General features: G+C 36.8%; 2 protein-coding genes across 2 annotated transcripts; one reads left to right on the forward strand and one right to left on the reverse strand.

The window, feature by feature from the left end:
- The first annotated feature begins 1,007 nt into the window (after positions 1-1,007).
- LOC130739426 (putative disease resistance protein RGA3) lies at positions 1,008-4,660 on the forward strand. The gene has a single exon (XM_057591711.1). It carries the CDS (start codon positions 1,205-1,207, stop codon positions 4,511-4,513), a length of 3,309 nt encoding a protein of 1,102 aa, XP_057447694.1. The 5' UTR covers positions 1,008-1,204; the 3' UTR covers positions 4,514-4,660.
- A 1,010-nt stretch (positions 4,661-5,670) lies between these two features.
- LOC130739428 (7-deoxyloganetin glucosyltransferase-like) lies at positions 5,671-7,851 on the reverse strand. The gene is made up of 2 exons (XM_057591713.1): positions 7,235-7,851; positions 5,671-6,775 (listed from the first exon to the last, which is right to left on the reverse strand). The coding sequence occupies exons 1-2, from the start codon at positions 7,755-7,757 to the stop codon at positions 5,847-5,849; spliced, it is 1,452 nt and encodes a 483-aa protein (XP_057447696.1). The 5' UTR covers positions 7,758-7,851; the 3' UTR covers positions 5,671-5,846.
- Between the last annotated feature and the right edge of the window lie 4,392 nt (positions 7,852-12,243).

Below are 12,243 nucleotides of genomic sequence, written 5' to 3' on the forward strand. Positions count from 1 at the left end.
AGTCCTGAATCACTATGTCAACTCACTTGATTAAATTACATGTGTGTTTGCTGGAAGTCGAACCTTGATCTATTACTTAGATTTTGTCTAATTAAATGGGACAATTCTCTTTGAGAATCTCACCATCGGTGACGCCCATGTCCGCGACACCGTTGTCGGTGCTGGAACGGCGTCGTGCTAGAGAGCCATGAGGGGTTTGATTTGCTTGCCTTCTGGGTCGGAGCAGTTCTCGTCTAACACATCCGGGTCTAGAGTTTCCTGCAAAATTTGAGAAACGATTCTCGGGTTCAATTTTAGGGGGAATATGTCTGTTGTGAGAAGGATGGAGAATGAGTCTTGTAGTTGAGGAGTTACATGATTTTTGGTTTGTAGAGGAAGTTGTTGGTACCAAAGTGGCGCAACAGAAAGTTTGGAGCACGAAAACTCCTCTTCACTTGTGAGAACCTGAACGCAGAAACTTCCAAACAAAGCCAACACCAATAGTGGCAACAACAAAGGTAGTAAAATAAAATAAGGACACAAGTAATTTTTAACATGGAAATTCTCTTAGGCACAATAATGCAGACAACATTTAGAGAGGAAGTTTTGATCTCATTGACAAATTTTGGTGGTACATTGTTTGTACTTCGTTTTGGCTGGAATTTCAGTATGTCATTCATGTCAGTGAGCTTGTAAGTAACAGAGTTTGTAAAGCAATGAGGAGCCTCTTTGGATATGGACCAAGAGAACTTATAAGAGCTTATTTAGTGTATTTTTCTAGTAGAGAAGTTCCAATAAACCTCTAAACAGGCTTAAATTCTAATTCTCACTCTCTTATTTCCCTTAAAAGTGTAAGGGGGTGGAGAGAAGAGAGTTAGGAAGAAAAGACGGAGAAAATAAGAGATTTGATGCATGATATGATTAAAAAAGAAGAGAATGACACAAAATGAAGGTGGAAATGAAGTGAGTGGGTGCATCAATTGGGCTGTTGTGCAAATAATTTAAATAAAGGTAGTAAAATCTTCTCACCAATAAATTGCTCACATCAAACAAACGTGTATGCCTTAAACTGCATTATTAGTTATGGGTCCCTTGTTGATTTCACAAGTCCATGCATCAAAATATCTCTTATCTTTGTTAATCTGATTGCTTGATACTAACCTACCTCTGCATTTTTCAACTGTACAAACTGTTGCATTTCAGTTTGCTAGTAAAATTGTAGAAGATGGCAGAGGCTGTACTTGAAGTTGTGCTTGAGAATTTGAGCTCACTCATTCAGAAGGAGCTTGGCCAGTTTCTGGGTTTTGATGAAGAATTGACAAGGCTCTCTAGCACGCTCACTGCAATCAAGGCAACACTTGAAGATGCTGAGGAGAAACAATTCACTGATAGAGCTATTAAGGTTTGGCTGCAAAAGCTAAGAGATGCTGCTCATGTTCTGGATGACATCTTGGACGAGTGTGCCACTGAAGCATTGAAGATGGAGAATGGAGGATTCATGTGTGGTTTATCAGACAAGGTGCAAAGCTCTTGCTTATTCTCTTTTCATCCCAAGCATGTTGTCTTCCGTTGTACAATTGCTAAGAAAATGAAGATGATAAGGGAGAGATTAGATGAAGTTGCTCAAGAGAGGACTAGGTTTCATTTAACTGAGATGGCTACACAAAAAAGAGCTGATTGGCGCCAAACCACCTCAATCATCACTCAACCTCAAGTCTATGGAAGAGAAGAAGATAGGACTAAAATTTTAGACTTTTTGGTTGGTGATGCTTCTGGTTTTGAGGATTTAGCAGTCTATCCAATACTAGGTCTAGGTGGACTTGGAAAAACAACACTTGCTCAACTTATCTTCAATCATGAGAGGGTAGTCAACCACTTTGAACAAAGAATTTGGGTGTGTGTTTCAGAAGATTTCAGTTTGAAAAGAATGACTAAAGCTATCATAGAATCAGCATCCGGGCATGCCTGTGCCGATTTAGAGCTAGAGCCACTGCAGAGAAAACTTATAGATTTACTGCAAAGAAAAAGATATTTGCTTGTTTTGGACGATGTGTGGGACGATGAACAAGAGAATTGGCTGAGGTTGAAACCTGTACTAGCAAGTGGAGGAAAGGGTGCTTCAATTTTGGTAACTACTCGTCTCCCAAAAGTCGCAGCAATCATGGGAACAATGCCTTCTCATAAATTATCAATGCTGTCTGATAGTGATTGTTGGGAATTGTTTAAACAACGAGCATTTGGACCAAATGAGGTGGAACCGACAGAGCTTGTGGGCATAGGGAAGGAGATAGTGAAGAAGTGTGGGGGAGTTCCTCTTGCAGCAATAGCACTCGGAAGTCTTTTGCGCTTTAAAAGAGAGGAAAAAGAATGGCTCTATGTGAAGGAAAGCAAACTGTGGAGTTTACAAGGTGAGAATTCGGTCATGCCTGCCTTGAGACTAGGTTACTTGAACTTACCCGTCAATTTGAGACAGTGTTTTGCCTTCTGTGCATTATTTCCCAAAGATGAAATAATTAGTAAACACACACTAATCAATCTTTGGATGGCTAATGGATTGATTCCGTCCAATGAAATGTTGGATGCTGAAGACATTGGAGATGAGTTTTGGAATCAATTATATTGGAGATCATTTTTCCAAGATATTATGACAGATGAACTTGGCAAAGTTACAACTTTCAAGATGCATGATCTTATTCATGATCTTGCACAATCTGTTACTGAAGAAGTCTGTTGCAGTGCAGTTAATAATAGTACAATTGATGTATCTGAAAGAATCCGCCACCTCTCAATTTATGGGCAAAACTCATTCCAGGAAGCTAATGTAATCCAGTTGCACCGGTTCAAATCTTTGAAGACCTGTATAGTGAGGGAAAGTTGTTATGGTGGCAAAATTTTACCTCAGGTATTTAAATGTTATTCTTTGCGGGTGCTTGACTTCAGAGGATTAGAAAATTTGTCAACTTCAATTGGCCATTTGAAATATTTAAGATACTTAGATATCTCTTTCGGAAAGTTCAAATCTCTTCCAGAATCCCTTTGCAGGCTCTGGAATTTGCAGATTTTGAAATTAGACCATTGTAGTAGGCTACAAAAGTTACCTGCTAGTTTGGTGCGCTTAAAAGCTCTACGACATCTATCCTTGAGGCATTGTCACTCTTTATCAAGATTGCCTCCTCAAATGGGGAAGTTGACTTGTCTAAGGACTTTAAACATGTATTTTGTTGGCAAGGAAAAAGGGTTCCACTTGGCTGAATTGGGACAACTGAACCTTAAGGGAGAGCTTCATATCAAGCACTTGGAGAGAGTAAAAAGCGTAATGGACGCCAAAGAAGCCAACATGTCAAGAAAGCACCTGAACCACTTGCAGTTGTCATGGGGCAAAGATCAAGAGTCCCAATCACAGGAAAATGTTGAGCATATACTTGAATGGCTTCAACCTCATACCCAAAAACTGCAAACTCTGCTTGTGAGTGGATATACAGGAGCCTATTTCCCACAATGGATGTCCAGCTCTTCTCTCAAATATTTAGATTCTTTAGAACTTGTAGATTGCAAAAGCTGTTTACACCTTCCGCAGCTAGGGAAACTGCCTTGTCTGAAGTATCTAAGGATATGTAACATGAGTCGCGCAAAGTACTTATATGAGGAATCATGTGATGCAGGAATTTTCATAGCTCTGGAATATCTGATACTAGAGAAGATACCAAACCTGATAAGGTTATCAAGGGAGGATGGAGTAAACATGTTCCCAAGCCTTTCAAAAATTAAAATGACTGAATGTCCTCAACTTTTGGGCCTGCCGTGCCTTGTATCTCTCAAGAGTCTACAGATAGAGGGGAAATGCAACCAATATTTACCAAGTTCAATTTGTAACTTCCCTCGTCTTGAACACCTGTACTTTGGAGGGAATGACGAGCTAACTTGCTTTCCAAGTGGAATGCTAAGTAGAAACCTTACTTCTCTAAAGAGACTTGAAATTAATGGATACTCCAAACTTGAGGAGCTACTCCCAAATGAAATTGTTAACCTTGCTGTGCCCCAACACCTGATTATATACCGTTGCGAGAGCCTCAAGTCGTTAACAAACGGAGTATTGCGAGGGTTTCACTCTCTCAAGATATTAGCTATTTGTTGGTGCCCTGAGTTCAATCTGTCAGCAGGTTTTCAATACCTAACATCCCTTGAGAAGTTGATGATTGATAATTGCGCCGAAATGAAGGGTTTACATGAGGCTTTACAACGTATGACTACACTTCAAAACTTAATATTGTCTAATCTTCCAAGCCTAGAATCTCTGCCTGCTTACTTGGGAAACCTTAGCTCGCTTCAGTCATTAACCATCTCCGGGTGTCCCAAGTTGACGTGTCTTCCAATGAGCATTCAATGCCTTAGCTGTCTAGAACGGTTGCAGATTGAAGGTTGCAAAGAGTTAGGGAAGCGATGTCAGAAGGAAATAGGGGAGGATTGGCCTAAAATAGCTCATGTTCCACATGTTGAGGTGATGGACAAGCAATTGCTTATCAAATCTTACTAATTTCATGCATTTGTAACTTTGTGATCTTTCATGATTTCCTTCATTTGAAATATTATTCCTCTCTAATTTTGTGTATTATACAGCATTGGAATGACTGTGGATATAATTTTAATTTGTTTGTGAGCATAAACACTGCTGTTATATTCAATTGGGATTTCTTTTTTCTATTGTTGGTTTTGATCTGTTCAGTGTTAACCATAAAAATCTGTATGCAACTACATGGAAATCTGTATCTGAACCAATTTTTTATTCAGAATTTTTTGGCATAGTAGATTTGCTTGTGGATTTTTATTTTTATTTTGTTAATTTTTCCTAAGTTTGAGTTTCAAACTTCTTAAGAAATTATCCTACATATACTGATATGGATATATCATCGCCAATTATATCTTGGAATTTTGAGGGTAGAAAAGAGAAAACTATCTGGTATGAAGAGAAGTTACATATACTTGCAGAATCAATATGTGCATGCTAATTTGTGTGTGTATTTGTTTTAGACGAATGAGAAGAGTATCAATGACTTCTGGTAGTGTTTTGCTACTCTGTAAAATGCATTAACAAGAGAACAGAAATTCATGGTAGGGTGGTATATAAATATCTATCGAAGTGAGTGTATTATCCATAAACTTAAAGTTGTAGGGACTATACATACAAACATATATATAAATAAGTAATATTAAAATAGTAAAAACAAATACACACATTTTTATTATAGTTATTATAGACAGATCTTGCCCATCAATATCTCTGAAAGTCACACCTCATTCAAGTTGAGCTGGTTCCAACTTTCAACACACATTTTTATTGATGTCCTTAATAACTATATAAAAATAAGAAATTCCAATTTTGTTTTCTTTTATTTTGTCTATTAAAATTATGCATTTTGGACTTTTGTACATAGAAATCTCCTTAAATTTTGTCTTTACCTTTTCATTTAGGTTGAAAGAATGCAATGTGCAATCTGGTTCATCAGTGCTGTAATAAATCTTAGAAACAGTTCCCTCTAGACTCTAGGTTGGAACCCTAGAACCTCCATATTCATCAGCAACAATGTGATTGATGCCCTTCTCTGCATCTTACTCATCATCTGCATAAGAAACCTTACACAATCTGCTACTCCTTTCAAAAGAGTCCATGAAATTATAAATGCAATTGACAGCTTGCATTTTAAATACATGTATCACTTCTAACCGAAGCATCATTTTTGCTTTACAATGAAATATATTATTACAGGCTGCATTGGAGAAAAGAAAAAGCAATCTGACAGTGGAACAAATTCAATAGCAGAGAAGATAAATAAATTAATACACTGCTGCATTGCAGAAATTAAAATCTATTATTGTTTAAGCAATACATCCTTAATCACTTTGTCCAAGTTCATGTATGAACAACCACCAGGCCGAGTGTCCTCCTCCGCCTTCTTCTTCAACTCCATGGTTTTCTGCCTCATCCTCTTTCCTTTCTCTTCCACCATCAATTCATTGATCAACTTCTCCACCTCCTCTCTCTTCCCATTGGTATCAATTTCAATCCCAATATCCCATTCTTTGCAAATACATCTACAATTTGTTGGTTGATCAGCAAAAAATGGCCAGCACAGCATTGGCACTCCTGCAGAGATGCTTTCAAGGGTTGAGTTCCATCCACAATGAGTCAAGAAACCACCAATTGAAGGGTGGTTCAGCACCTGCTCTTGTGGACACCAGCTTGCTATTAGGCCTCTATCTGAAATGTTGTCGACAAACTCCGGTGACAAAATCACGGAGCCACCGATGACAAGGTCAGGCCTAATTATCCATAAAAAGGGTTTCTTGCTGTTGGCCAAACCCCAAGCAAACTCCAAGAGTTGCTCCGGTGACATAACAGTAATGCTGCCAAAATTCACATAAACAACTGATTCGGGTTCCTTGGATTCAAGCCATTGGAGACACTTGGTATCTTCTTTCCAAAGATTGGAACCTAAAGATGCCAAGTGACTCTGCGGAGTTTGTTTTAAAAATGAAGGGAAAGGGCCAATGGGGTAAACAGAAGGGAACTTAGAGGAGAGAGCACTTAGTACATCTCTCTCAAGTTCATAAAAAGTATTAATAAACATAGCAGATGCCCTCTTAGCTATATCTGCCGCTTCAATGAAGAATTCTACCATGAAATCATTTGGATTTGTTGTCCTGATAAAGTCAGGCAGATCCTTGAGTCGAAAGTTTTGCAGACATGAAATCCAATCTACTTTAGTGTCCAAATATCCATTGGTCAGATAACTCTCATCTGCATATTATAATTATTACAAAGTCAAGAAGTTGAAGCCTGATATATGTTTTCTATGTTGCACTGATACGGGTACAATGTCGCTACCGATACAGGTATGAGGTACGGGTAGGATTGTATAATATGTAAACATACATATATGAACACGACTATATTTTCAACAAATTAGCAAACCACCTAGACACTAAAAAACACTACGATTTAAATTTTTGTAAGAATAAAGAAACTAAGCATTTCGGGAAAATGGATATATGTGCACAATGCAAGAAAGGAAATATGAATTTTGGTAATTTTTCTACCATCAACTAATGCAAGGAAAGCATCAACTAAAAAAGAATGAGATAATGAAGTACTGAAGAGTGCCCAACGAGTACCAGCAAAATTGAAGTATCCATGCTTCATAGTATGTTTATATATATTATATTTATCTATATGGAGTGCAAGTCAATAACCTGATACCTTTGAGTGGTATGAGACCTTTATCAAGCAGAGTCTGAACGTGCAAAGCAGTCATGAATGAAGTTGCACTGGCTGGATAAAAGAGAACTGAAGGGAGTGCAAGTTCTTGAGCAGCTTGAATAGAAAAGGTCATGCAAAAATCAGAAATTAAGCAAGTAACTGGGGGGATAAGACCAGCAGTGGCAGAGTTGTTAAGTCTTGCAAGAAGTTCACGAAAAGGATGAAGGAAGTTCTTTCTGATTGATTCACAGAGAGAGGGTATGTCTTGACTAACATTACCATCACCTTCAATGGATGGAAGACCATCTGGGATGGTCTCAAAGGCAAAGTCAGGGAGACCATCAAGGGCATTAGGACCTCTTGACTTGAGCAAGCGTTTGTGGTTATACTCAGTGTGGACAAAGGTTATGTGAAAGCCTCTAAGGTGAAGAAGCTTTGCTAGTTTGAACAATGGATTGATATGGCCTTGTACTGGATATGGAGTCAACACAGCATGTGGCTTTCCCTCTCCAAAATTACTCATATTTTCTCTGTGTGTGTGTTTTTAGTGTGTAAGATAAGGTTGGCATACAAGGGATAAGGTTTAATAGATGGAAAAAGCTCTTCAGCCTTTTATCTTCTAACTTAAATTTCAAGATTTTTACTGTTCACAATTGCCATTTTTTTTTGGGTACAACTGCGGTTGCTGTTGGGCCTTCCTGCTTCGTGGGCTGCGTTGGGAAACATGGTTATCTTCTTTTCAAGTAGGGTTAGTAGCAGTAGGCCACTCGAAACAACATATCCAGCTCACGAATTTACCTCTGCAAGATATTTGTGTCATGTCCTCAATTATTTATTCTTTTTTTGTATTTTACAATATTTAATCATGTAGAATTTTCTCAATTATTCAATATACATGTTTTTCATATGGTTTTGATTATACCAAAGGTTTTAATATGTAATTGTGATTCATCACCCAAAATGGGTTATTTTAATACTGATATCAGTTAATGGGGTTGGATTTGATGGTTTAGGAAAGAATTCTCTTATTAGATGTTAGTGTGAGGAATCACACTAACACTCGATAGGAATTGACAGAGCATAGTCCCTTAGAGTGAAATAGTCAAGTTAAACTTTCTAAAATAACTATCAAGTGTAATTATTTGAACCTCATTAGTTTACACTGGTGTTTGACTTTAGGCATGTGTGCAGTTTGAAATCGTAAATTAGCTAGGTGGGAATGAGGGAATTAGGAACAACAAGTACGGGCAATAAACTTATGAACTGTGTTTGAGATTTTTTTTTTCATAAGATGAAATATGTGATTTTAAGATTCTAAATGAGAATGGGCATAGCCTTGATTTGACTTTCAAGTTCTACACGGAAAATGCAGCATGTGTTTACTTCATGTGAGGTGTGTCGTGATATTTTCCACATCATGAGTAATTGTAGTCTGTGTAGTTTTGTAACAGGATCAGCTTCTTTGTCAACACATCAATATGAAATCCATTCTCTTAGATATATTTTAGGGATGTTGAATCGTTGTTTATTCTATTCCTTTGAGAACTATTTGAGTTTGATTTTCCTGAGTAAGTTATTCCAGTGTTAAATGAATACTTCTTAGTCCTTCTTTTTTAAACAAATCAAGCAACTCTTGACCACAGCAACATCAATATATATAGCAATTGTTGATCCTGCTGTGTGTCTTCATTTTTAACACTCATCTCTGCTGAAGCTCATTGCGTAATAGATAATCAAGTTCATGGAAACTACCTATCTCCCGCATGTACTCTTAGTTGAATACACTACATTCATTCTGATCTGCACACTGCCAACACTATGGACTGAGCCTTAAGCGGTATGTGCTTAATCTTTCACTCGATGGCTAAATACCTGGATCAATCCATTTAATTTTTTGCTGGACAAATTCCATACCATGATCAAAGCTAGAAAAATTATTGCATATTTACATGTCTATATCGTCTGTTGCATACAGGTGTGACTAATTGGTTGGATTTCCATACATCATATGCTTCCTTTTTGATCAGATGGAGTTGATCCAATAACAGAAATATTTTCTTAAGACTGTTGCTCGCAAGCATGACAATGATATTGCCTTGGCTCTCTTTCATGGTGATCCGGAACTAGGCCTCAAATATTTTCTAAAGGAAATTTTTTTAGAAATTCTGCCGTGGTGATTGGCCAAGGAGGAAGAAAATATACATGGACAACAGCTTAAGTCTCTCAAGTAGAATCCTACCCTCTCTGATATGTTAGTTTTGTTACTTTCATATGGTTGTGCTAATAACATCAAAGACATTTTAGTTTTGCTCCCTATAAGAAGTTGATCTCTCTAGGTTGGTTTAGTACTTGAGTTGTTTGTTTGACAAAGTTAGTATAATTTTTAGGCTTCCAATCACTCTATGATGTAAACTTGAGAGCTTTGTCAGATGTATGTTGCTACAAAGTTTATTTATTGCTCTCTTGAGTGTCAAAATGTCTTCACTTATTTATTCTGATTTACGAATGTGCGCTTTTATGCAGCACATGTATCATCTTTCATATGATTTAATATCTTGAGCGTTCTTTTTAAAAATACTCAGTAGAGTAGCAAAGAAGATGACTATCCTATACCTACTTTGACTTGAAACATGTTTCACTACTTATTTTATCTGAATTTCTCATGTAATGGGTTTTTGTTGCTTTTCAGAAACTCTGTTGGATTTCACCTGGAGCCAGAATTTTAAGTATACTATCATGAGAAGCAATGTTAGGAGCAGGAATGAGTTTCAGGAGAAAGGAAACAAGATGGTGAGGCTGCAATCAAGAGTGGCCCGAGGGTTAAGGTTCTTTTGAATTTAGATGCACTTTCAGCTCCAGGCAAAAGGGAGAAATTTTACAGAAATGGTCCTTTGGAACCGTGTACGAAGGCTTCACTGAGTAATTAATTTTATATAATATGACATTCTAATTTTTTGTCAGTGTCTAATTTCCAATGTCAGTGTACGGAGGCTCCCTGCTTGAGTTATATATGGAAACAGCTTGCGCAGGTATTTACGAATAATGTTAACCGGTAATTGTAGTCAACGCATAATCTTAATCACAAGTTGCAATATAACTGCTAGCTCAACATGAATCAGATCATTGGCCTTTAGTTAAATTGCCTTATGTTAATTCCACCGGTTTTTTTTACCACAATCATCTTATGTATCATTTATTACACACGTTTTAATGAAAAAATTCAGTACGCTAGAGCCTTAGTTATTGGATTTTGATTTATTGGCTTCATACTTACCCAAATCAGATCAAATCTTTTTAAGCATGAGGTGAAATGTGTAGCCTATTTCTGCAAGTATGTTGTTCCTGTTGATTATTCATATGCATATTCACATACATATAGATACATGCACATGGTAAAATTAGAATATTCAATTGCTTTAGTCTTACTCTTTTATTTTCCTTATTCACTATAATTGACTCATTTAATGCTTATTCTATTATCGATCAAGCAAAACTTGGAGGAAACTGTTGGTTTTGGAAAGGGAGTTTGTAAACTCTATGCTACTGTTGATCTGGAGAAGGCAACAGTGGGAAGGACTAGAATTATAGAAAATGAAGGGAGTAATCCCAGATGGTATGAGTCTTTTCACATTTATTGTGCCCATCTGGCTTCAAATATTATATTTACTGTGATAGATGATAATCCTGTTGGAGCAACTTTAAATGGAAGAGCATATGTGCCTGTTGAGGAGGTCTGGGATGGTGAGGAAATTGATAGATGGCTTGGAATGCCTAGACCGTGAATGGTGAATATATAAGGATCCTCTCCATCCAGCTTTTGGATGGAGAGGGGATGGAGAGAAGCTGGATGGAGAGGATCCAAATCCAATATATAAAGAGGAAGGTGAAACTATTCCTCTTCCTATTAATAACCATTTAATGAGTAATTTATCACAGTTATACTTTATTATCTACACATGAAATGAACAGTTTTGGTTTATATGGAGGGACCAATGCCCATTTAGCTGTTGTGCATTTGATGATGATATTAGAGTAGAGTTTGTCCTCAAACCATTACTTTTGCCTTTGGAATAAGTGCTTTGGATGTGGATCGGAGCCTTAATTATACAATGGCATTTTTTAATATCTGTGTTGAGAACTCAAGTAATACTATACATTTTTATATATTAACTTGCTTTCTCAGTGCATCAAACTGCATGATTTATTTGCTCTTTGTGTGATTGGTTGACAAAATAGTATGTGAGAAAATCTTATCAATTCTTTTAAATCTTTTTTGCCTGCATATATAACGGTTCCTAATATTTAAGTGTAGTGGGTGGCATATAAAATTTATATGTATATTTTTTTAAAATTATAGAAGATGAATGTGAGAGATTTATATGTTGATCTTTTTGCCTCCTTGCCACGAGCTGTGAGACATTGAAGCTGCTAAAGGAATCATGCCCTTAGTGCATCAAGTTGTTGAAATTGAAGATCTAAGACAGCAGATCATGTCCAAACTTATGATTGCATTTCCGGACCTTGAAGTAGCAGTTCAAAATTGTTGAAGAAGATCAAGAAGGTGAAAGAGCCACAAGTCCTGCATTTATGTTTTTAGTAATCTGAATTTTGAAATTTGCTATGTCAATTAAGAAGACAATGTGTTGGATTATGTTGTCAAAAAAATATTTTTTTGTCTATCATTTAATGTACCAAGGCTTAGCTTTCAAGTAGTTTGTTACATATATTGCGTGAACAAACAATAACTAATACGGGTTATGTCCTGTGTAGCTTTGAAGGTAGCGTGTTTTGCTACATATTTTATTTGTTCTTGCACTGATAAATTTGTGGTTCAGAAGATAATAATTAGTATTGTGGTTTGGATACTTGAGTGAGGGGATTTTGATCCAAGCTTTGATTGAGAGTTTGTTTACAAGAGCTTTTGATCAATGAATTTTTGATTTAATGTTCATGGACAATCTCTTTTATTTATCCATTAGCATTATCATGTGGGTTGAGCTAGGCTTACA

This window comes from Lotus japonicus, chromosome 2, assembly GCF_012489685.1.
Source record: "Lotus japonicus ecotype B-129 chromosome 2, LjGifu_v1.2".
NCBI lineage: Eukaryota > Viridiplantae > Streptophyta > Magnoliopsida > Fabales > Fabaceae > Lotus > Lotus japonicus.

Bases quoted from the DNA above. Each gene is read 5' to 3' on its own strand.
- LOC130739428 (XM_057591713.1), bottom strand. From the start codon at position 7,757: ATGAGTAATTTTGGAGAGGGAAAGCCACATGCTGTGTTGACTCCATAT. The intron at 6,776-7,234 runs GTATCAGGTTAT...TATAATATGCAG, and splicing joins AGGTCTCATACCACTCAAAG to ATGAGAGTTATCTGACCAAT.
- LOC130739426 (XM_057591711.1), top strand. From the start codon at position 1,205: ATGGCAGAGGCTGTACTTGAAGTTGTGCTTGAGAATTTGAGCTCACTC.